Source organism: Antennarius striatus, chromosome 11, assembly GCF_040054535.1.
Source record: "Antennarius striatus isolate MH-2024 chromosome 11, ASM4005453v1, whole genome shotgun sequence".
Taxonomy (NCBI): Eukaryota; Metazoa; Chordata; class Actinopteri; order Lophiiformes; family Antennariidae; genus Antennarius; species Antennarius striatus.
Genome location: NC_090786.1, coordinates 16887537 through 16914074, shown reverse-complemented (window position 1 = coordinate 16914074; position 26538 = coordinate 16887537). Strand labels below are relative to the sequence as shown.

At 38.9% G+C, this 26538-nt stretch overlaps 1 protein-coding gene across 3 annotated transcripts in view; it reads left to right on the top strand.

Moving 5' to 3' along the window:
• Nucleotides 1–26538, top strand: part of macrod2 (mono-ADP ribosylhydrolase 2) — a 471756-nt gene that overhangs the window by 171678 nt on the left and 273540 nt on the right. For all 3 annotated transcript variants that reach the window (XM_068327322.1, XM_068327321.1, XM_068327320.1), the window contains exon 5: nucleotides 24941–25057. In XM_068327322.1, coding sequence (XP_068183423.1) covers nucleotides 24941–25057 — 117 coding nt within the window. The remainder of the gene's footprint in view (nucleotides 1–24940; nucleotides 25058–26538) is intronic.

Below are 26538 nucleotides of genomic sequence, written 5' to 3'. Positions count from 1 at the left end.
ATAAGGGTCAATGAAAGGGTCATCGGCGCTCCCTCTTTACTACTATCCAATTAGAACATCAGCAGCTGAACCATGGCCTGGTGTTCATTGGAACATTAATTGTGTCAAATGATTGGTATGTAGTTCAACTAAATACCCACTGAGTGCCAAACAATGACAGACTTGTTATGTCATCTTGACAATTAGTTATTCTCTTGTCAGTTACGACAAAGAGTTTTAATAGGGTACTTGGACAAAATGTGCTCAAAATCAGGTAGACGATGTGCAAAAAATATTTATCATTTGTTCTCTTAGCCTACAAGTAGCTCCCATGTCTTGACTGCCTTCCTGTCTTATGTATACATAAACAGGCACTGTCTTCTATATAGGTAAACAGGCACCCAACTTCATCTTGGAGTGACATCCCATCCGTCACAGAATTTGTAGGTCATGAGAGAGGCACAACCAATTGTTCAACCTTTTGCTGCAGTAGGCATTGACAAGCATGCATTTTATGGTTCTGTTCATTGAAACTGATTAACTGAGTAAGGAACTGGGGCAAATCCCTACAATCCCCATTTTGTTTTCTCCAGGTGACCATTCAAATTTTGAAGAAAAATGTGTCGAATAAAGTGAATGAAGTTGAATTTTAACCCAAAATACCAAAATCTTACAAATATTAAATTAACCTTAGGTTTTAGTTATATAACTACTCTTGCCCATTGGTCCATCTGTACTGCTGTAGGTAAAATCCACATTTTTGTAACTCATGGATAGAATTGTGCTATGGGATGCACACCCATAGCACTTAATGTGTATGGGTGTGCATCCCATAATTGGTTTCTTTCCTCAGCAGAACAAATTGCTAGTAATATTCTGTCTACGTTGGTGTGCAGACTTGAGGGAACGGGAATCAAACCACTGACCTTCTGAAAAGTGGATGATCCTCCTGCCACCGAAGACAGTCAGCAACATTTGTATGCATATTTAAAGTTACACATTCTTTTCATTTGGTTATTCTTCTGCTATGATAGAGGTCATAGTTTGTCCAGCTCAGTGCAAAGTGAGTTTTTTCAGTACCATGCACATCTCTGTCTTTGGACTCTCATTATCCAGTCCTGTATCATAATAGACACAACCACAAACCTGTACTTAGTTTGTTGAACAGCTTTGTATTGTGTTGTCATACTGGGCTGGTAAAATTTTCCTTGCCAAGAGCACCTGAATGGCATACTGAACATGAACCATGACTTGACTGTGTAACGATGGAGCAAGTAAAGCTCAAGAGCAAGTAAAGTTCAATCAGTCTTGTTGAAGGGTTTAGGTAGTGGTCATTGAAAGATGTGATTTTTAAGGATTTCAGACAAAACAAGTCAACAACAAAACATTCAATTGTACGCCTGTTAAATTTTGTTTGGCTGATTCTATAAAGTGTAGTTCTTGAAGTCTGTTACAAAAATAAATGAATGTAGGTGGATGAGGAAAGTTTATAATGTAGTTGTGAATGAAGTTAAATTAATGCCAGCCTGACAACCTATTTAGTTTTATATTTTTTTCATTATGCACTTAAGCCGCCAAAACAGTCTCAAGTTATATTTTCAATTTTCCTTCTACTGCATTCATAATGATTATGACAGCCTAACCTGCACGTATGATGAAGAAGAATTGATTGAGGCAGGATTAAATAAATTAAATTAAAAAGTTAGTACGTGCCTTGGGTGAAATAAACATGCTATTTGATGAGGAGTGTGCTGACAAAGACAGAGAGGAGCAGACCTGATAAAATGAACTGTGAGTCTCCTTCCTTATGTTCCTTCAGGAATGATGGGTTTGACTTGACACCTCAAAGCTGCCAAGTTATGCAAGTTTCATTCTGTCTTTCCACAATCTTGATTCACCACTGAGGAGCTGTGTGATGCACGCTTGTATGAGCTGATGTTTTTTATATATGCTGTTTTTAGTATATCATATAAATCCTGAAAAAGAAAATGTTATTTTATATTACATTTGACAGAAACATGTTACAGCATTACATAACCTTTTTTTCCCAATTTTTATTCGATAATGGAATTTTATTCAACATAGCAGTCAAATACATGTGCTCAAACAGGATATAACATTTTCTTTGTGATTTTAGTCATTTACACGTGAGATGTTCTTGTTCAAACAGGTTCTTGTCAAAGTTCCAAAACAGGTTTTCAGCTTCGTCTGTGGATTTTTTTTCTTAAAAGAATTTTTCTCTTGATTGAAACCTACTTCATTTATTTGGATTGTTGAGTAACTTGAATTTGCAATGAGTTGTCAAATGATGGCGTGTGAAGGAAATGGTGTGAAACACAATGAACTCAGCAATACAGTTATATTGTGCAGCTCCATGTTGGTCTGCGGTGTGCTAGTTATGGTGGTACAGCATCAGATTACACAGGTTGGGATTGCTTCAACTTGCTGTTTTTGCATTTTTTTCAGATTTTTTGTTTAATACTTAATCTTATTAAAATGTAAAATTACCATGTATTTTAAAGGAACATACAGAGCCAAGCTTTTAAATGTTTCTCAAAGGCTGCTCTGTTTCAAAATTGGGACAACACCCCCACCCATTTGAAAATCTAATTAAACTAAACTAGTTTTTATCTGTTCTAAATGACTTCAGAGAACCCATTCATTATGCCTGCCCTCCAGTCTTTTTACAAATACAGCCCAACATTACATTTATTTAATAAATAGGTTACAAAAATGTTTTTCTCTACTCATGTAGGTACTTGGCTGAACTATAATAATATTTTTTAGCTCCTTAGAATCATGAAGGAAGTGGAGACTCTCCCTTGATGGCACCATTTTGTTGAACCTTTTAATATGACTTGTTGTGCCGCCCCTAATTCAATAACATGTTTGACCTCGACCACTAGATATGATGAAAGTGTAATCAAATGATCGATGGAGGGATTTAAACACTTCTCCTCTTCTTTTTTCTGCTACAGTTCAACAATATTAACAGGACCAGAGTAAATTGATGCTAAAACCACTTTTTATTTATCATCTTATTTACCTCACTCCCCCATTTCCCTTCAGCTAAACTCGAACAAAAATAATTTTGTTGGCAGGTAACAGGAAAGGATAGATGACTTACTTGTCTTTTACCTATTTTAGTAAATGCGATGTGAATGGAATGGGCTTGATTCCCATTTAACCTGTACCCAGGATACCTGCTGGATATCTTTGGATATCTTTGCCCAGGATAAAAAACATGACATTTGGGGTTAAGTGGCAGGTGTTTTAACCTCGGTGTGATTCTTTACATGATATTGTCTTTAAGTGATAAATACAAATCTCCAATGATACAAAGACTGAGATGTTTGTGAGGGCCTCGGTATTCCAAAGATCATAAAGTTTATTGCCTGAAGAATTGAGTTCAGTCTTGAAGAACTAAAAGCTTAATTTCAGGGTTTAGACTCCCCACTGCTATATTACACCACGAGACACAACAGTCCCTGTCTATTAAACTGGACTTCTCTGTGTAAATTCCTGTTCAGTTAACGCAAGCATGCAAAATACTGTTTACGTCATAATTCACATAACAGAAAAACTTGTTTGTCAACACTGGATGTAATATAATTATAATAATGAATTAAGGCTTACATTGGCTGTTATCCTAGAGCAGCGCTTCCAAAGCAGTGGGGCGTGCCTCCCTGGGGGCCTTGTGCGATGCTGGGGGGGGGGGGGGTGACACTGGGGAACATGCTTTTATTTGCCGTACTAGAATAAGATGTAATTGCACATCCACTACAGTAGTTAGCAGTAGCAAGAAGTAGTAGGTACCAGAAGTATGAAGAAGCGTTGGTCTTCACTGTGACTACAAACCAACATGTTTACTGTGTCTAAAAATGCTGGCAGCGGACAGTATGAAGCCAAATAAATTAAGACTTCACTTAAAGACATTACACCCAAATCACGCTGATAAGCCGCTGGATTTTTTTCAGGGAAAATGTGCCGAATATTGGCAACAATTACCCCACTTTTTGAATGCCACTTCACTAAACCAGCGAGCTCTGTTAGCATCATATAAGGTGGCGTATCAAATTGCACAAAACACCACACCATAGCAGAGGAGTTGAAACCTTGAGCCTGTTTCACGAAGGCAGGGTTAACCTACCCTGAGGTAAACCTGTGGTTCTGGGTTGCTTTACCCTGAACTTGGAAAAAACAGGGATTTCGGTTTCACAAACGGGTTTCAGGGTTAATTTTTCTAACCCAGAGTAAGTTGACCTGCAGTTTAACAGACACGACAACTCAAAAAAAAGACATCATCAATGGAGCCCAGAGTCGACGATTCACCATGACGACGGACGAGACGCACACCATAGCGCTTTACAGCAGTCGGAATACGGATTTTAATTTATGAATATGAAGACTTTGAGGAAATTTTCAAAAGAAAGAGAACAGCGTTGCAGCTGCAAAGAAGAGCGACATGTCGTGGGGGTGAATTGCTGCTCAAGTCAATGCGTAAGTTTAAATGTAGTCCGTTGTACTCACGGTAAAAATACGGAAGTAAACGTCTTCAATAATAGTTTATTAATTTATTTTATTTAGGTGCGATCCAGTGGGGGGAGAAGCGCACGTCAGCAGCTGAGAATGAAGTATAAAAACATCGTTCACACAGGTCAGACCTCTGCATCATCTCGTTAGGGATCCTCCTCATCCTCATTGTTTGATATTGTACAGTAAATATTAAGTGGACGTTTGACTATTCAATTGTTTTATCACCAACATAACGCTCTTTTCACGCACATAAATGCGCTCTCATCTACTGTATATCAGGTTCTGTTCAATAAGGACATGTATTATAATGTTTTATTGTTGTGTAAATAAAACAGTAAATCAACATATTCATGTTACAAAAACAGTTGATGAGGATATTCACACCATTGCATACACCTAGAGGTATATTATCTAAGAACTGAAATCAAGAGCTGACATGTAGCTTGTTTGATATAGTAATAGCCAAAACTGCTTTAGTTTTTACATCAGTGGCTGTGGCATTGTACTGCTTAGAACCGCTTTAAGGTATTCCACGTTTTATTTTATGTCTGTTTTAGTCAAATGATACACACAGGAGTTAATAAAAACAAAAAGAAATTAACAAGACATAGAAGAAAACATAGGTGGTCTAATATTTTATGTTGCTGATGTTCTCTTCCCATTGCTTCACATTCTGGTGGAATACAGAGTGTGACATTTATCCTCTACTGAAGTATTAACAAATTCTCATCATTTTTTAACAGATCATGAATGGACAGTAGCAGAAGGGTCCCAACTGCAGACTATCACAGTGAAATAGACACTCAGTGACCACCAGCGGTTCATTCTGTGGAATGCATATGCAACTATGTTTTAATGTCCTCCTCATGTATTCCCATCAATCTGCTGAAGAAGTTTATAGAATTTACTTTCTAAAAAAGTACAGAAAATAGAAATGGTTTACTAGGACCTCCAGATTAGGAGGACAGATCTGGACATAGAAATACTGGAGCACAAGTTAGAGGTGGGTGATGGTCACAGGTGAATCATGTTAACTATTGTTATGTTATGAATGTTAAGTATTGTAATGATACAAAAATTACTTTGTATTTTTCAAAAATAAATATGCCCACAGGAAATGTGTATTGTATGTTTTTATTGCCGGCTGTGATGGTGGTGATGGTGACTCTGAAATGATTCTGGCAGATGGAGTCACTGCTCTGCAGTCCTGGATAGCAGGAATCATCCTGAGGTGTCGTAGGCTCTCTCCTGTAATGTATAGTGGATTCATTAGACTGGATTACACAATGAAGACAAGTGAATTATTGTGTAAATCTTTAGGTTGCTGACCACACTACAGTCTGCCGCTCAGGTAAGACCATATATCCAAGAGCTCCACATCAGAAATGTAGTCTGAAGCATCACATGATCTGGACAGATGTTTATCTATAATGCAGTCTTGAACATGTTGAAACAATGTTCAGTATACAAGTACCTTGATGGGGATGTGGTACCATCTGTGCAGCCAATTACATTGGGAAATCCTAAAAGAAATTGAAGTTAATAATCCAATTTTGAGGTTGGAGCACAATGTCATTAAGACAATATCATTTGCAATTCTTTTATCAGATTTCTACACTATTCACCTGCAATTCTGTGGAACTCCTCCTGATTCTGTCGGGTTTATTTCCAGGGAAATCGAAACATTGGGGTAAAAGTTTCAAGGCGAGGCGCACTGAGCATATCTCACATTGTATAGAAAAAATACCGTTTGCAAATATAAAATAAAAAAACTGACCGGACCACTACCTACACACAGCAGTGCTGCAGATGTGAGGATGGATCAGGTCGTGGATGTGTGTGATGGATGGACGTGAATCAGTCAGTACTGATCATAAAGACAACTGGCTGGGCTATGACTGGACATCTGAACGCGATACAATTTTTTTTTTTAAATCTCTGAATTAATGCGGAAACTCCATCAAGGGGCTCCTCGTCAAACGGACATGCCATGTTCACCTCTGAAATATGGAGTTATGTATAGAAACCTTACGTCGGTCAGACTCTCTGTCCGACAGAACCAGGAAATGAATCCGCCCGAGCGGCGGTGAAAGGGGGGCGGAGTCAGAAGAAACCCTAGGTTTGTGGAATAAAACCTGCCCTCGACCAGGTTATGTTCAGAGAGTCTGTTACTGCGGTAACAAACCCAGAGGTTCAGTTTACCACGCGTCATGAAACAGGTCAGGGTTACTGCTCTAACCCTGGGTTAACTTACCTCCCTTTGTGAAAATGGAGCCCAGATTCGACGAGTCACCATGACGACAGACGAGACGCGCTCCGCGTGACTTTACGCAGTTGAAGTACAGATTGTAATCTACATGTATGAAGACTTGGAGGACATATTGCAAAAGACGAACAGCGTTGCAGCTGTAAAGAAGAGAGATGACTTGAAACTGCTGCTCAAGTCGATGCGTATGTCCAAACATAGTCCGTTGGACTCACGGTAAAATTACGGAGGTAAACGGCTTGAATAATAGTTTATTAAATTATTTTATTCGATACAATCCAGCGGAGGAGAAGCGCACATGTCAACAGCTGAGAACAAAGTTTAAAAACATCATTCACACAGGTCTGACTTCTGCATCATCTCGTTAGGGATCCTCCTCTTCCTCATTATAACATAATGACATTGTACAGTAAATAATAAGTGGACTTTGGGCTTTTCAGTTGTTTTATCACCAACATAATGCTCTTGTCACACACATAAATGTGCTCAGTGGCACCCGTGAGTCAGGAACCGATCAGGACCGCTCCGTCTCCACATCAGTACTGAGGGGAGTTCCTCCCCGCAGCTGCTGGTTATGCTTGGTCTGGAGGGTTCTGTTGGGTGTCTGTCTGTTAAAGCTCTTTGAAATGTCGGCTGATGTGATTAGGCGCTATACAAATAAGGGCGGAAAATGTAGTTTGCAGCATCACATGTGATCTGGACAGATGTTAGTTTATCTATGATGCAGTCTTTAACATCTTGAAACAGTAGTCAATCTACTTGTACCTGCATATATTTTCTGTGAATTGTCATCCTCTTCAAATCATCACCTTCATTATGTGAGGGAGCCTTGATGGGAATATGGGTACCATCTATGGCAGCAAATTACATTGGGACATCCGAAAAGACCTTAATGTTACTAACTTTGCAGCACAATATCATTAAGAGAACATACTTTCAAATAAATTAATCAGATTTCTACATCATTCACCTGCAGTCCTGTGGAACTCCTTGATGATTCTGACGGTTTTCTCTCCAGGGAAATAGAAGTTTGTGGGGTAAAAGTAAAAGGGGTAAAAGGGGTAAAAGTTGTGTGTGTGTGTGTGTGTGTGTGTGTGTGTGTGTGTGTGTGTGTGTGTGTGTGTGTGTGTGTGTGTGTGTGTTGGGACGTGAATCGGTACCGATCATAAAGAGAAATGTCTGGATATGACTGGACATCTGAACGCGGTACAAAAATATTTAATTCTCTGTGAATTAATGCGGAAACTCCAGCAAGGGGCTCCATGTCAAACGAACATGCTATGTTCGCCTCTAAAATACGGAGGTATTTATTAAACCTTACGTCGGTAAAACTCCCCGTCCGACAGAACCAGGTAATGAAGCCGCGCGAGCGGCTTTGAAAGGGGGCGGAGTCAGAAGAAACCCTGGGTTTGTGGAATAAGACCTGCTCCTGACCAGGTTATGTTCAGAGAGTCTGTTACTGCGGTAACAAACCCAGGTTCAGTTTACCTCACTACGTGAAACAGGCCAGGGTTACAGCTCTAACCCTGGGTTAAGTTACCTCCCTTTGCGAAACCAAAGACCCTGGTTTTCCCTGATTTCAGGGTTAATTTACCCAGAGTTTCCACTGAACCTGCTTCGTGAGGCTAGCTTCAGAGTCTGTTACTATGGTAACAAACCTAGAGGTTTACTTTACCTCGCCTCGTGACACAGGCTAGGTTTACTCATCTGACTGGATTAATTTACCTCCCTTTGTGAAACCGAAAGCCCTGGTTTTCCCTGATTTCAGGGTTAACTTACCCAGGTTTTCCACTAAACCGGCTATGTGTAACGGGCCCATTGAGCAGGAGCTGAAACCTCACTTTGAACAGCCGTGCACTGTCTCAATGAGCTCATTGTAGCCACTAATCCTGACTTCCTCATTTTGATAAAAAAAGAAAGAAAAAAAAAATCAACATATTTTGTTTTTTGGTTTTTTTTGTAGGTAAAGGTGTCATATGTATTGTACTCCTCATTTAATTTTACTTAACTGAATTTGAATTTTTTATTATTTATAGATTTTATTTAAGAATATTTTTCAGTATCAAATGATGCAATAAGTTGGTCAAAATGTTTACAGTTCAAACATTTTATTTTTATTTTTATTTCAGGCAAATTTCTGTTATAGACTAAAAATAGTGCTAATAAAATTATTCTTTGTTATAGATTGAACTATATTTCTTTTCTTTTTTTTTCTTTAATGTTATGGATATAATGTTATGCAGAAGTGTTCATATAACAATTTTATAGACAGTTGATATTATTTTTAGTCACTGCAGAGAGTGGGAGGGCACAAATTGTTTTGTTCTTGCTAGGCGGGGTCGTACAGAAAATAATTGAGAAGCAATGTCCTGGAGTACTGTTTAGCAGTTGGCCATAAAATGCAGATTCTTGTACTTTTAATTGTCCTTAACTTCACCAAAAAAGTCCAGTAGCCAGACAACATCCTTGTCAGTAAGCTGAATTCCACTTGAAATGAAATGCAAATACAGAGGAGTTAATGTGTGTTTTCCGCTGTCCAAAGTTTGCACGAGTGAATTTTCAAAACAGAACTAACACTACCAGTTACTTGTATATGCAAAATGATCATGTCACTTTACTGATTGAGCTGAGATGTTTTACTGCCGTTCTGTCTTCCATCACGCAGTATACTCTGGGGATGCACATCTAATTAGAGCCATGGCAATGAAGACGGTCAAAGCACCTGACAGAGAAGGATGGCTGGAGATGATTTCAACACTGCTTATAGTTGAGTTGTTCTCCAGTGCTGCTGTTCTGGCCATGCACGACTGATTGATTTGCTGACTGCATGGACTTGGAACAGACCAAGTTGTGGCTGTCTTAACCCACTGTAATCCCTGGGTAAATTACCAAATTCTGCTAACCCTTTCATTAAAATGGCTGTACCAATACATCCATCTATCACTTAGACTTTTGAAGTTTTTTGAAATGAAGTATATCATTTCTGCAACCTACCATTGGTTACCATGGTTTGGATTTTTGTTGCTAAGAAGTTGTAGCCTTATATTGACAGCTAATTTCGTAAACTAGGACCAACACTAATACTTATATTGTTAGTACTGTTTTAACTTCTGTGAATGCACAAGGTCATCTTACATACAAACAAACATATTTCAAAATGTGAAGATTAGCAGGAGAATAACATGTAAGAACACATCACTGGATAGAAAAACAGAAATTTTTATTTATAGTTTATGATGTGTAGCTGTGTCTTATACAGATGTTTCCAGGTTTGGTGTGTGGAGTAGAGGTTACAGAGGTGGAAGTCAGTGAACTCAGAAGAGTCACAAGATTGTGAAAGGTCAGCTGAGGAGTGTAGCGTGTAGTCCGCCTGCCTAATATAACACATGGTTGGATTGACAGAATCAACTGAAAATGTGCAAGTTCCAGCAACAATCAACAGTGTTAATATCTGAATAAAACAGCATTTGACTAAAAAAACAAATTTCCATGTATTGATTTATACATCTTTTTACAAAGCTTCAATTGCCTGATTTTTTTTTTTTTGTTAGCAAATATCTGCAATAAAAATTGCTGCCAAGAACTCATTGCCTTTATCGAATTTATGAGAGAAATAAAGAAAAAAGCAGGAAACAACTGGACAACTTCACTAATAAAATATGGTGAAGTTCTTTGTTTACCATTTTGTAGACTGTATGCAAACAGTGTTTCCAATCTTTCAGCAGTCCAGTTTTAAAAGTTGTTTTAATTTATGTTTATGTAAATTAAATTTCTTATTCATTTATTTTAAAGAACATATAAAGTAGATGTCAAACAAGAATGCCGACAACTCATAAATGTGTGATAGACACGGGAAAGGTCAGCGAGTGATAATTCTTACTCACCACTGACTGAGCCTTGGTCAATTAGCTTGAATTGTGTGTGAAACACAGTAAAATTGACATTTTTTGTCAGGGTTGTGATTAGCAGAAGGCAAATTGTCACATAAGTAAGAGAATAGAAGCTTGATATCAGTGTCTTTGCACTATGTCATAGCGCTGTTATTTTTAGATGTTAATGTAGCCAGAAAATATGTGGAGTGCTGGTAAAGAGGATGTTGGATAAGTAAAGACAAATTTTCAGCTGGTATAGTGTCAATTATGGTAAATAGAATAAGATCCTGTTGTGTCCTTCAAAAGCAGAGAATTGAGCTCCACATTTGTATTAAGATGCCCTTAATCTACACTCATTACCTGTTTTAAAGCATGTGAAAACAAACTGATGAAATCAATGCAGAAGGGGAAAAACAGTTTGGCTTGAATAAATTCACTTGATTTGGTTCATTTTAATATAAGCTACAGGACCACAAATGGGCCTTTCATTGTTGGGCTTTGCTGCAGCAAAAGCCACAGCTTCAATTAGTCTTAAGATGAGGACATCACATTACAGATACACCTACAAACAGGTAGCCCCAGTTTCATGGAGCCCACATGTTCAGCAGCAATGTCAACAGGATACGACCTCTGGTTTTGCTGTTTTTAGCCCATGTTATGTAAATCAAACACACACACACACACACACACACACACACACACACACACACACACACACACACACACACACACAAACGGTCTGTCTGAGAGCTGTACTGGCACTTCCAGTCTGATTAGTGTTTACCATGGTTGTGCCAGGTGTATGCGGTGGCTGGCTTTATGTCTGACCCTTTTTCTAAAGACTAAACTCTAGCTGAGTGCTGTAAGCCAAGCTCATAAACTGATGGGGCCTTTGCATCGTGAAGAGCAGTACACTATGTATTGCAGTACAATTCATCACTGTCATTTTCAGATTTGATACGTTTAGCTAAAAATGCAGATCAAATTGAACATTTTGTCCCATTGTTACATTGTTAGTGCATAAGCAGTGACTGCTTTTAGTTTTAGAATTCAGGATGTGTTTGTTATTTAATGCTGGGTTAAAAGCCTGTGTGATCTGAATGTTATTCAGTCTTTGAATTGTTTACAGTGCATGTTTGTTTTACAGAGCACAATGATCCTGGCCAGGTGGAAATCCAGTCTTAGGTAGTGTTTGTCTTTGAGCTGAAAATGTTATGACTCATAATGAAGGCTGCCATCAGCTACCATGTACAGAGGAAATCCAACACTATTCTCTATGTTTCCTCTGATGGAAAATGGAAGTAATGAGTCCTTATTTCCTCCCTTGGATGTGACCCAGTATTATGTATCCTGGTGTTAACTGTTGATTATGCCCAGTTCCCCTCACTATCTACATACCCAAATTCTTACCGGTTTGGGCATGTAATCACATCATACAAAATGTAAGATGGAAAATCACAGAAATGGTCATGAGTTGATCACTGGCTATGTAAATATTTCATTATTCTTTATTTTCAACCTGAGCAAAGGGGGCACACTGGGTTTCCTTTGTTCATATCACTGTTATGGCACTATGTATTGTTTATTTGTGTTATTTATTTGTGTTGTTTATAAGTGTTATTATTTTTTTAAATTATGGACTGTTGTGTTGTTTCGGAAGAACTTTTTGTGTTTGTTGTGTTCTCATGAAACAGATCTTTCAAAGTAATATAAGATTTAAAAAAACGATAAAAAAATAATGTGAACAGTCATTTTAGAAACAAAGAAGATGATCAATGGTTCTGTATATTAAGCTTATTTTTGAGAAATATTTTGTTGCCAAAACACCTAACATTTGGAACTTTAAAAATTAGACGTGGCTTCAAGAGTTGTAGAATTTAATGCAAACTAAAAAAATAAAGAACTGGAAGATCAACTCCAAATTAGATGAAATAACTAAAATAAGAGTTTATTTTTTTTCTCCATCATTTGTATTTGCCTATTTTTTTAAGTAGAGCCACCCTCAATATGCAAAATAATCTGATTATAGTAATATCTTAATCTCCTCTTTAATGGAATTGACAATTATGCAATGAATGGGTTTAATTTATCCAGTCATATTATAAGATGTGAAAATGGATCATAACCTGCTTAAGAGGCAGTTAGATTAGCTCAAAAACAAAGAATTTAGCCAGCTATTCTTGTAGCATCCATCACTGCTGCTCCACCACTTGGATGTCACATATGCTGACCTGAAAGATTTAAAGTCAAAATTGATAACCAATATTCTCAGAGGTGACAGTGCACTGTATTGTAAGTCCACATATCATCTCTGGAAGGTCAATGGCTTCCATCATAGCCTCGGTAAATGATATCTGTCTCTGCCAGATTGTGATACTGAGAGTGGCGTATAATGCTGTTTCATTCTGTAAAGAATGCACTATAATGTTTTTTATAAAGCTTTGACAGACAAAAATACTACATTTTATTGTTTTGGAAGTTCTATATATGAATATTAAATATATATTGTATTGCTTTAGTTCACTGGGACTGTTTGGCCAGTCTTCCGTTGTTGTTGCTTGTGTTGTTAGTGTTTTTTTGTGTTTGATTTTTCTTTGGAGGATTAAAATGAAGGAGTAGTAAGTCAAGCTGTGTACAAGCAATTATTCGAATGCTGCCACTGTAGAGTTCCATGTGAATTTTAAAGCATACCAAATGCAAGGTGGGTGCTGCATGAAAGCCCACAAGGAAGCACTCTTCTGTGAAATAGTTCAATGGGCGAGTGACCAGGCTTTTCCCACATTATTAGACAGGTCACTATCAGTCACACTGAGGTGAGTGACAGAAGACCATATTTACCCTCCACGATTCACCCCATTCACCAGAGACAAGGTTGCTGAGGTAGAGAAGACACAAAAGCCAACATTCATTAACATACTCCCATCAAGGAATGTTGTCCCTCAGACATAATGTGTTTACATCACCACACATTTAATTTTATGTATGATTTTATGACAAAGTGGCAGTTTTTATAAAGAAATTCTGCCCAGCTCTAGTTCCCTTTTGAAAGAGCTGGTAAATATGTTGAAGCTGGTGTTCCCCAGAGAAAAATTATCTGCTTAATTAAAAGGACCAGCAGGAAAGTCCTGGAATCATGGTGGCATAATTATAAAAGACCCATTTCTTTTAATCCTTGTTTCTGCAGCAAGGAGCCTCACATGGTGGAGCCAGGCCATGGCCACTAGTTAAGCACTGAGACCACACACCGCTTTTACAAGTAAAGCCAGTGGGAGGATGATGGTCCTTTAACTGGAGATGTGGGGCGCTGAGATCGAGTGCAGAGGTCTTTTTTACTGCAGTGGAGCCTGGGGAGGAAAACACAGCAACATCATTTATGACAGACAAGGAGTCAAGAAGTAAATCATAGTGTGGTCAGTTAAGTCTATGAATAGTTTGACCAGTTGGTGATCAGAACTGTGCACTGTAGTTTTATTTTATGAAGATCTTGAAAACAAAGCAGTTCTTTTCATATATCTCACATGCATTAGAATTGATCTGGATTATCAATGAATTATGAAAATGTATAGATTTACCAGCAGACACGATGAGGCATTATACAGAGGATGTTTTTGAGAACAAGTAATCCTGTGTTGAGCTTTTTTTTCTTCTTTAGGTGAGCTCTGTGTTGCGCCACTTCATCTAAGTGCTGGGGCCTTTGATTTGTGTCTCACAGCTGGGCCTGGGGAAGACATTTCTGTGGGCAGCTGCAGATGCTTAATCTCCCCCGCGCTGACACGGGCTCAATTAGTAGATAGCACACTTTGGGATTTTGCAAGAAAGTTGTCAGATAAATCACTGGAGAGGATTCCATGCTGGTTATCTAAAGCTTTGGCCCCAGTAGCCTGTTTCTCTTTGTTTGCTTACTTTGAGTTACAGGAGTAATAATTTTATGGCAGAGGCACACTGGGGCTATTTTGACAACTGTTTTGGTTTCCTTGAATTATACATTTTAGTGAAGGAAGTCATTATATTTTTGCATTTGTTTTTTATTAGTAAAATCGTAAGAAAAGTAAGAACTTTAATGTCGTAACCTCAGAGGTCATCACAGAAATGTAGTCATCACCCATTTCTTCCAATTCCTAACTGGAGTATCACGGCAGACAATTAAATGATTTTTGTACCCACGAGTAGTAGGTATACTTTAAAAAATAACCTTCTTTAATCATGTTTGAAATATCACCATATCTGGAAGCTCAGATAGCTGGGTGGTTTAGGTATGTGCACATTCACTCAGGCTGCAGTCCTCAGGCAGTGGCTGTGGGATGAATTCCTGTCATGGCCTTTTGCTTCATGTCCCTGGTCCTCTCACGTATCTTTGGCTGTCCTATACACTCAAGGCAATATAATATCAGTATATTAGAAAACTCAAAATCAGCTGGAGAATACTTTTAAAAGACAACCTTTACTTGTGAAGGTATTGATTTCACACATAAAACTTTATTCTTCAGGCTTGTTTCCTTTCAGTCAACCATCTCTCACATCTAGAGAGAGAGAGAAAAGAAATCAAACAACAGGAAACAAACAATGTCTTGCATATTCTAATGTCTGATGTTGTAAACATATTGCGAATCTTATCAAACGTTGCACTACTTTGCCCGAATTTCTTTTCAACTGCAACATGAAAGTATTCAATGTCTACTGCACAGCAAGACTAAAAGTCTTTGTTTTCTTGTACTCCTCTATATTACATGTTAATGTGTAATTTTGTCTCTCAAATCTCAAACATGTACAACTATGATACTGCTGAGTTATTTAAATTTGCAGAACTCAAATAACATTCTAAATAACAGAGAAAGTGGCGCTAGTTCTTAGCCTGACTTTACTGTTTTCTGTTACAAAAAACCCTTTTAAAGTGCAGTAAGTTAATAGAGGCATCCCAGTGAGTCATTGTGTAGAAGTAAACAGAAGTAGATTTTAGAAGTAGACAAAAACATGTCCTGAAGTTGCAGCAAGAGGTAGGAAACATTGACTTAAATGTGGATGAATATAAACAAATAAGACTTAAACAGTCTAGTGTTTTGCTGCAGTAGTAATTCATAGTAATTCAAAATATACACTAAAACCTCAAGCCTTTTAAACACACACAGTTCATCAAAGCTGTAGTCCATATTACTGTTATATATCCTTTTCCACAGGACCAAACCTCACTAACACTCACTGGGTGTTATTTCTTCAGGGAAATGGTACATTATGTATTCTCTCCCAGGTTCAATGACTGTGCGGTATTTACCCTTGTTAGCTCCAGTTCCTGCCTAGTGTTGGAAACCAGACATTTTTTTTTACCCCTTTTCCAGTCTATTTTGAAATTCTGGACAGTGGCATGTAAACAGTTTCCCATCCATCTCCAGTCAAGCAGCACTATAACCTCATTCAGTGTAAAAGAGAAACTGAAGTTAAAGCTATAAAATATAACCGATGTGACATTGTCACTGACCCACTGACCCACATGCTGCTGTCAGTGTTCATTTTTCCAGGGCTTTTGTGATGTTTACAAACACACATAAGAGAAGCAAAAGGGAAACTTAAGCTACAGCTGTTAATATTGACTTGTCCTACCTGCTATTTCATGACCAAAGTCCTTAAAAAGTAGTAACAATGAACTCTTGATTCCTATATGTAAACCATGATTTCCCTCTTTCATAGTCCTGTGTCATGATTTCATTGTTTTGTATTTGCGTCACTGAACAGAAATTAAAGCACACAATTTGTTTTCACAGGCACAATTAAGGTAATGATCTGGAAATACAAACCAATGGTGACCTTTTAATTCTATAGCTCTCTGTGGTTTCAACATGCCTCATGTGCTACTTTCAAATGTTAATGCATTGTGCAAGGCTGTAGGCTTTGTTCAAGAAATGCCTAGCACTAGCAAACCTAAAGACCCATGCGTAATAGCAACAGCTGTTCATGCATTTTAATCCGGCGCACTGGCCTTTCATTGAAAGGCACCATCTTTCTTCATTCTGTAATTACAGACTTGCCAGAGAGTTTGGCCTGAAGATCCTGGAGGTAGAAGCAGCAGCAGCTATGCCTCTTTCTCACCTCACTGGCCTTAAAGCTTGGTATTCATATTGCTCAGTAATTACAAACATTTGTCTGATAGTGCAATGTGAGCTTCTAAGTGCTTGTGTTGCTTCTAAGTGCTTGTGTTGCAACTGTAACCCCTGCTAGTATGTTCTTCCAGTAGAAAAAATTGTATTCATGTTACGCTCTCTGGCAGCTGATTTGCACCTCACCCACTGTGACAGATACTAAGCACATTCAGATCAGGAAAGAGACGTTTCCTGGTGTTTGTCTGTTACATGTTGTCAACATGTGTACAAATAGTGCACGGCTCTCCCCTCTGTGAGAACTTTTTGATGTTAGAATTGCTCACAGGTATGAATTAAGTACATGTCATGTTAATAATACCACATGTTGCTTAGACATGTTTTGATTCCTTTCCAGGAACCCTTAGAGGTAATGTGTTTGAGTCATAGACGAGATTTTAGAAAGGACATATGAAAAAAAATGGAATGAAAAAAGACATTTCATACAGGTACAGTATATCAATTGATTTAATCATCAGCTCATGCATTTACTCATTTACTGCCTTCACCTTCATATTTGTTTTGGTTGAAGGAATGATCCCACGCGCCCCACTGTCTCCTGACACTTTCCTTCACTTCCTCTCTTTCTGGTGGCAGCTACAGGGACACTGGTATGCCAACGTTATGTCACCTAATGTAGGAGACAAGACGGTAATAGCCTCTTTGACATATTACGCGTTGATACTAAGAGATGGGATCAGAAGTCAAAGGTGAAAAATGTGTGTGCTATTGGGAGGGAGGGAAAGGAAGCTGTAAGAGGAGGGTTTATTTATCTCTGATCGGGTCAGCTCACACTCAGATATGAAAGACAGTTTGGAGATAAAGATGTAAGGGAAGACTCAAATAATGGGTTTACACCAAGCAGGGTAACAGTCTGTGAGTGGATATGGCGATATGGCGAGGATGTTGACCATTTAAATGACAAGAAGGACATCATGATAGAGTTTCCTTAAAGCAGCTAAGATTACCATACATGCATGTCTATGAGGGCTCATGTGGTTTCTCAGAGCTGTGAGGAAGTACAAATTATTACAGCTAAGGCATACAAAGTACTAGAGAGATCTAAAAACTAAACTCAGCAATTTGTCACACCTAGTTTGGATAATTATTTTTTGATAGTCCATGTCCTTTTGGCTTGATTTTGCAAAAAGACGTTTGTGTAGTTTAAAGGCTGCGTTCAGACTGCAGGCATATCGGATTTCCTTCCATATCCAATTTTTGAAGATGACTGTCCAAACTGTTTTTAGCAAGTGGTCAAATGTGATCTGGCTCTGTTCAGGCTGGGCCACATTATCTGCCGATCTGACAGGTTGCCGTAACAACGACGTTGGGGTGGAGGCGTCGTTCAGTGCTTGTATTGTTTCATATAATTGTGACAACGGCAACAACAACAACGAAGACGAACATGAAGTTTTGTTACCTTAGCATATTGGCAATATTAGTGTCTCGGAGAGGTGGATAAAATCTCACACACACCAGACATTGTCAACTTCTTGTTCCTTTTTTTACTGCTCTGTAATGCGCGATGCTCTTCCTTGTGGCGCCTTACTCTCATGTCATTGATATGACATCACGCTCCGCCATATCCTATCGGAGTGTTTGGAGCTGTTCAGACAGACACACATCTGTCCATATCCGATATGAAACTACCTCCCAAATGTGGTATCAATTTATCCCGCAGAAATCGGATATCATGAGGTATGGGACTGTTCGGACTACAAACGAGATATCCGATATCAATCTAAATGGGCTAAAAATCGGATATAGGTGAAAAAGGCCAAAGTGACACTCTTGTCTGTAAATGTCTGTGTTCATTTTAGGATGGCATTTTGGGATTCAGAAATGAGGTCAAGTTTATTAGTTGCACCAAGAGGAAAATTATGTTCAAGCATTTATTTAATAGCCTCAGTAGAGGCTCCTCAGTTCTGGATTATCCAAATATACTTGTGTTTAAGAATTAGCAGTACCCCTGTCACGTAAAGAATGCAGACAGCATATTGCTGTTTTTGTAAGACAGAGTGTCTCCGCTAACTCAGACAGAGAACTGCAAAAACAATACAGGAGTTAAAAAAACATCTTAAAATGTGAGGGCCGGTGCCGTCACTGTTGTCTCAGGGAGTTCAGCTCGGCTGGGGTTTGGCACCAACTTGTCCGCAGCTGTCAGATTCCACGTTTTCAAGGACAGCATTACATGAGGCATGGTAACCTAACCTGGCATTCATTTGCAGACCCTGAGACAAAGATATGAGGAGTGTGAGTTCCTGAAGTTAACCTTTTTAATACAGCTTTAAGTACACCAATGTAAATGAAGCATTGATACACCAAAAAAATTACTGCATCAGCTTTGAAAGATGTTCTCATGAAAGGTGAACATAATCAATTCAGTCGGTGAGCTAGGTGATCTCTGCACAACCAGCAGATCAACATGTAGCATAATATAAAGCATAACATGGTAACTGGTAACCATAGTAACACGAACACAACTGCACTTCAAATAGCTGGAAACCTACAGATTCTTAGAATCATATTGTCAGCAGACATTGGACAGGAGTTGTCAGTGTTGCTACAAGTGGTGTTCTTAACCAGAGTTCTGATTTCTCAATATTCGTCCATATTTTAAGATAAGCCCTAAACTGCTCTGTTATTAATATGACACACTGTTATAACAGCTGAAGCTAAAGTTGTAACCTGTTGGCTTTCATTGTGCTATTTCAGAGGAAAACAAACTTTTCTTTTTATATGTGCCGCTTGAGCAAAACTGTAAAAAAAATAATAATAAGAGGGTTGCGCTGTAGTGAAACCTGTGGTTGGTTTGTCTTTTTTTTCTGATTCCTGCTTATACAGCAATATCTGGAGAATCATGAGTCATGTAAGCCTGAGGTACTTAATGCTGCGAAGGAGAACAACATCTGTGACTATCTGCATGACATTCTATTAGCCGGCATCTGTTGTTTACCTGAGTATTATAGATAAAATGGAGAATATTATCCCCTTCCTGGGAACTTCATTACAGTAGAGAGCATTCTGTAGCTCCTGTTAATTTCTAAATAGCCGCGATTAGAACATAATCCAGCATCACAAAGGAGTAACCACAATGGCTCAAACATTTTCCACCTGACATTTAGTTCTGACACATCTGTGATTGGCACTTGATTAGTGACTAATTCATGTCATTTACTCCTACAGTGAAATTTGTTGAGTAGAAAATGATGTTGTAAATCATAGAGGTGGGATTGTGGAGGGGCTTTAATCAGTGTATATCTCTGACAAGTGTGAAGGGGACAGAAGAAATATGTTGTTGCCATGGATACCACAAAAATAGATGCGAGGGAATATGCTTATTGATGTCAATGGAAACCTGCCACTCCCAGGGTGACATGATTCTGCTGAAAAGTTTTAGTTGCTGATGTCCAGCGGCCCACAAGCTGAGCTGGCCTTTGAGATCTCAGTGGATCCGTGCATAATGTCCTCATTGGCAGGAGGTTACCTTGGTGATCTATTCCTCTCTTTTCGATTATGAACTGATATTCTGGCTTCTCCAAATCCTGCCTCGTAGAATCCAGCTCACCAGCACCCCCCCCCCCCTCTTGCACACCCCCTGCTGCCTCCTCTGGCTCCAGTCTTGAACCTAACCCTCAGAGGAGCAGAAAATAATTAGGCGAGAAAATTGCGGCTGACACTATTTCTGAAAAGCAGGGTATTGTAATGGGAGCAGAGCAGGTATGCATTGTGTCTGAGGAAGCGATTGAAAACCCCTGTTTTTTTGGACTGCTGGGAGAGGCCCAAGGAGAGTATGCAGAGCTTTGCAGAGTACCTTAATGCATGTGGGAACAGGGCCTTGAGAGGACACGGCAGAGGTGTCTTCAACAATTGCCGGAGCCAAGGATACAGCTGAGTAACTAATTCAAACTGCTCTAGACTGACACACGCACACACACCCACAGACACACACACACACACACACACACACACACACACACACACACACACTCACACACACACACACACACACACACACACACACACACACACACACACACACAGACACCCACACACACACACAGACACACACACACAGACCCCCACACACACACACACACACAGACACACACACACCCACACACACACACACACACACACACACACACACACACACACACACACACACACACACACACACACACACACACACACACACACACACACACACACAGTCGTCTCCTTTGTCTCTCTCAATATGGCTCCCCCTCTGTCTGCTGCCCTCTCCTTGTTCCCATTATGAGTTCAGAGCGATGCTGTTCGGCCACCGCTCAAAGTTATCTTCATTAGCCTGTGTGGACTTGCTAGAGTGGCTGCTCAGGGAAGCTTTCTCTGAGCAAGGCACTCAGACAAGATGAATAAATGTTTTGTCCCACATAGGTCCAGCCTAAAGCAGCGACAGGCTGCACATAGAGATAGATGAGGTATTAACTGTTATATTTTTCAACAGAGGGCTGAGGAAGCGTGGCGGTTCAGAGGACAGAAGCAGATGCTGCTGCTCTGAATATTAAGCCTGTTAAATGAAATGTCCTCCGTACAGAAGTCGTCGCACAACTTACAATACAACATCGTATATTCAACACAGCTGCATGTTTACGTGTCGAGACAAGAGAAAGAGATCAAGATGTTATGTGATGCAGGTTCGATCAGAATGTTTTGGATTGCTTTTGTATTAGGCCCTGATGATTGTAGTGATACAAATGGAGTAGAAACACAGATAATGTTTCTTTCTCAACTTTTTTTCTTCAAAATTACACACAACTATAAACTCACATTCAGCTCATCATGCATCAGTGCGCATCTTATGAAGTAGCTTACGTAAAGCAAGTCAAGCTTATAGCATCCAAACTTTTGGTGATCAGTCAAGGTAATTCAGCAATTTCTTCTCCAGTTATCAGCTCTGAACCAGTTGTCTATTTCAGGTTTTGCTGACATTAGATGCACAATGTCACAAGTCAGCATCAGAAACACTGCAGCTGATGCAAGCATGAGCTCCAGGAGCAGCAGCATGGAATCTAAAACCACTGTTTTAGAAATCAGCAATCTTATTCTTCACCTATGATGAAACACAGAATCCTATATGATTTTTTTGCTGGTCTCCCAAGGTGCTCATGGGAAAGAGATCAGCCATTTCTCATTGTGATCAGAAGGAATTGTCTGGGGAGGATGGACTCCTGTGGGAATACTACAAAATGAAGAAGGGAATTATTAACTTCAACCCAGCTAGCTTTATATGACCATTAAAGATAGATATGGTGCTTTTTCCGTCTGTTTTCAGGGGAAGCATAGAGAACATGTCCATGGACTCAAACTGCCTTCCCTGACAAATTTAATATTGTGATAATTCAATAGAAAAGCTTTCTCACTTTCCATTATTCACAAAAATAGATATTCTTGGTATGCATCAGTCTTTCAAGTATCCAAAATGATTTTGCTCCCTCCATTAAGTGCAACACATTTACCTGAAATACACCTGAAATTAAGTTTGACAGATTTGTTGAAAGACTCACAAATAGAACAAACAGTCGATGAGTTTAACAAGTAATGGGTCCATTAATAAATGAATGCTCCTGGAACAATTACCATTTGATAATCGTTTAGTCAGTAACTTGTGGTCTGCAACCCTAAACCCTGCACAGTAAATGTTCTTAAATAGCACTTAAAATGGCTTTTCATATTCAAAAAAAAAAAATAAAAAAAATAAAAAAATAAAAAATATATATATATATATATATAGATATAGATATAGATAGATATAGATAGATATAGATAGATAGATAGATAGATAGATAGATAGATAGATAGATAGATAGATAGATAGATAGATAGATAGATAGATAGATAGATAGATAGATAGATAGATAGATAGATAGTGTATCTATCAACTCTTCTTAAAAGGCCATTTGTTTTCAAGTGCACCGTGTGTGTTTGATAGTCACAATGAAGGACTCAAACCCCAGTGATGTTTTCCGTAGAGAAACCACACTGGACTGCTGATTTAACGTAAACTACCCTTGTACCCATGGTGAGGAACCAATCATTAATGTGGACAGAGCATTGAGTGACTCCACAGAATGGAGACAGCACAGATAGAAAGGTGGTTGCAGCATAGCCAAAGAACTAAAGATGATCATTCAGTCCATATAGTTCTGATCACATTACCTATATGACAAGTATGGGAATGTTTTTTTTACTCTTACTTTTCATTCCATGTTGGGGAAAAGAAATTGCATCTCTTTGTATGTACAACTCAAAATACTTTGAATATATAGATTTTTGTCTGAAATATTACAGTGTATTATTCTTATAAGTAAACTTTACTGTACAAAACAATACAGAGAAGAAAAACAAGATTAATGATGTACTAAGGCAGTGAGTGTGAGGTCAGGCTTGAGTATTAAAAGCTGGAAAAAGTAATTAAAGTAATTCTGAAAAACACTTTTAGTGTGAATAGAGACGTTAACAATACAGACAGTACTTTCAGTGCTGCAGATGTGGCATCAGGTTGTTCACATTTGTTCAAATGGATAATCATGCTATAATAACACTGTAGAAGAAAGGAAATGTTTTGTTGTATGGTAGGAGCGATCAATGAGAAGTGTGCTCAGAGCTGTCACTTCAGCCTGTACATTCAGAAATTCATGTTTGCAAGATGTTGAGAAACAATTATGATGCAAATAAGTGTGGCAGATGATCATGGACAATCTTGTTTGCACAGTTGATATTACAAAAAATGGAAAAATGCTAAGCCTGCAGCCAGCGCTACAAACCAGTCTGTGTTGTGTTAAGTAGCTCTCTTTGTCAGCAGAGCGTTACCTCCTCATATTCACATCACTGTCAGACTCATGTTACTTTTTCTAAAAGCCATCAGGATTCGTCACTGTCAACTGCCTGTCCCTCAGTCCATTAAAGATGATTGATAGAGCTAGAAAATCTTCCGCCCAGCTGTTGTCTTTGACTCATCCCTGAGAAATTGAAAGGAGCTCAGAAAAAGGACGGCCCCTCATCAAAACACTTTTCTGTGTTGATGATGTGAAACAAGATCTTTTTTTTTTTCCTTTACACATTGTCAGCCTTTTATTACTCACTTTTTCCAGGCAGTTTTTGCAAATAATCATGATATATCCGATAAAGATAGTGATTAGAGTCACATTTTGCTTTTGTTCGGGACATTCCATTTTATCTGCTCCTCAATCCTTTTTTATTCATTGGTTCAGAATATGTAAACATCGCCTGCAGGCTGGCTTAAGTATGTTGTCCTTACTTTGGTGCATAAATTTATTATGAGCAACTTGTCCTCTCCGTTGGATAAGTCTTTACAAAGGGAATTGAAGAAGAGGCATGTCCGTTTGTCCATCTGCCGCTGCTACTGTTATCCCCTAATGTCTTGTGAGGATTTTTACAGGACAACTTGAGGAGGATTTTATGATGTTTCAGTGTGATTGATATCATGCTCTTGGGGGGATGTCAGGCTTTCAGAGACGGATAATGTGGATTTCTATCTCTCTGCCTTCTTGTGTAAGACATGCCATCAATCAAGTGTATCGTGGCCTTAACCCGGTAAAATTAAAACCTTAGGGGGGCGGGGGGCCTGGGGTCTCCATAGAATCAGGACACGCACATCAACAGGGAGAGCGACAGAATCGGAACACAGATCCACAATATAACAGGCTCACCACAGAGAATACAGCAGAAACAAGATTCCCACCACATGGCAGAGAACACAGTTAATGATCTAACTGTAAATCACCACTGACAGTGGAGAGGGATTACGGGAAGAACAGTCTCATTTTCACTGTGTGCAGAGGCGTTATTAGATCCTGGCCCAGCTAATTTCATTCATAAGCTTGTCAATATTTACCAGCAAATGCACAGCACCCTATGGCAGGCCGACCTTCCTACTGAGAGGAGATAATGTGAACATAGCGATTCAGTAACCACAGTCATACCCATGAATAATACTTTGCTGAGTCTCGTTTCTATACATGCTTTTTTGTCTGAACATGATAAACCACACAAGCTGCTAATTAGCATAGCTGGTTTGAGATGTCGTGTCCATGCTTTTGCGTGTTTCTTGTCAAGTGAGTTTCACCCTAGCTTTGTACGTCTTTGTGTTTCAGTGGATGGCTGCATACACAAAGCAGCAGGGTCCTGTCTGTATGATGAGTGCCACCAACTAAATGGCTGTGAAACCGGCAAAGCCAAGATCACCTGCGGCTATGAGCTCCCTGCAAGATGTGAGTATCATTAATATGTTTGTTTGTCCTGTTATGCGTTCACTGATGGTAACTTACAGGAATATTGTCTAATCAAAATAGCTGCCATTTCTGCATCACCTGATGGTTAGTGAACATTAAGATTAAGCGATAAACATTAGCATGGTCATATATTGCTCTATCTTGTATTGGTCTATATTGTTTTTATGAAATGCCATTATTTATTCAAGCCTGAGGATCCTGAACCAGTTGGTGGTCCACACAGGAATCATACGAATGGAGACAATCAATGCCATTAAAACAAATTTATTGTTGCTGGGTTATCCAGAGGATTTTACCATATGTGTGTCTGTGCAATTATTTTGAACCAAAGGTATAATTGAATTTGGGATGATGATCCTATTGTCAATCTGCATTCAGACCAGTAGATAGAAACTTGGGTCATTAATTAGCAATCCAAAACTATAGCCACAGGCTTTCACTGTATAAAAGAAAACTATTTTAAATGTTACCTATTTGTTATAAATGTGGAGTTGTTTTTGGGGGACAATTTATATAAGTGGTGCTTATTTGTTCGCGAGAATGGAATGACATCTACACACAATTAAAGACATTAAGGGGAGCTGTTGCTTAAATGATTTTTCATCCCTGATTGATTCTGTTAACGAACCATATAACTCTTACTGCCATTCCATACATGATGGGAAGAGGGACTGTGATGTTTGATCATATTTCCCTCATTGATGTAGGTGTGTGTGTGTGTGTGTGCGTGCGTGCGTGCGTGCGTGCGTGCGTACGTGCGTGTGTGTGTGCATTTTACCTTGACTCAGGACTGGAACATGTTAATATTACAAATAGCCAAGTTCATTTCTTGTCGGTACTTGTCAATATTTCATGTCACTTTCATGGCAAACTTGAAATGAAAAACAATTTAGGATGGAAGAAATGTCACTTTGTGTAATTCAGTGGAGCCAAACGTCCCAGCAGTCCTAACCTTACGCTGAAGGATTTCCAACAGACAGGAAAGAGAAGACATTAAGGCCCAGATGAAATTAGGCTGTGTTAATACAGAGTGTCGTAAAGATGTCAAACAAATGGAGCAGATAAACTAGAGTCAGGCTTGTGGGCCGCGAGTTCAATTGTGTGCATGGCCAAAAAAAGGGTGCACCATGACAATTTAATAACCCATAATGTCACCTGGGTGCAATCACGTTGCCACTGGGTCCTGTTGTTGTAATTATCTCTTGGCAAAACAATGTCTTTAGGATGATAACTTGTAATAAATTGAATATTTTATATATTTATTTATTTTGCTGAGGACATTCAGGTCTTTTTTGACAGTGATGGTATTTCATATTGCAGCTATCTTTACTCCCAGCCAGTATAGTTTTCTTATCTTCCACCTCTGATCACTGTCACCATCAACCGTGTCTCTCTCATCCACTCGGTGCAGCTGACAGCAGCTTGACATTTCTTTGAGAGCACGCTCAGCTCTGACAAGA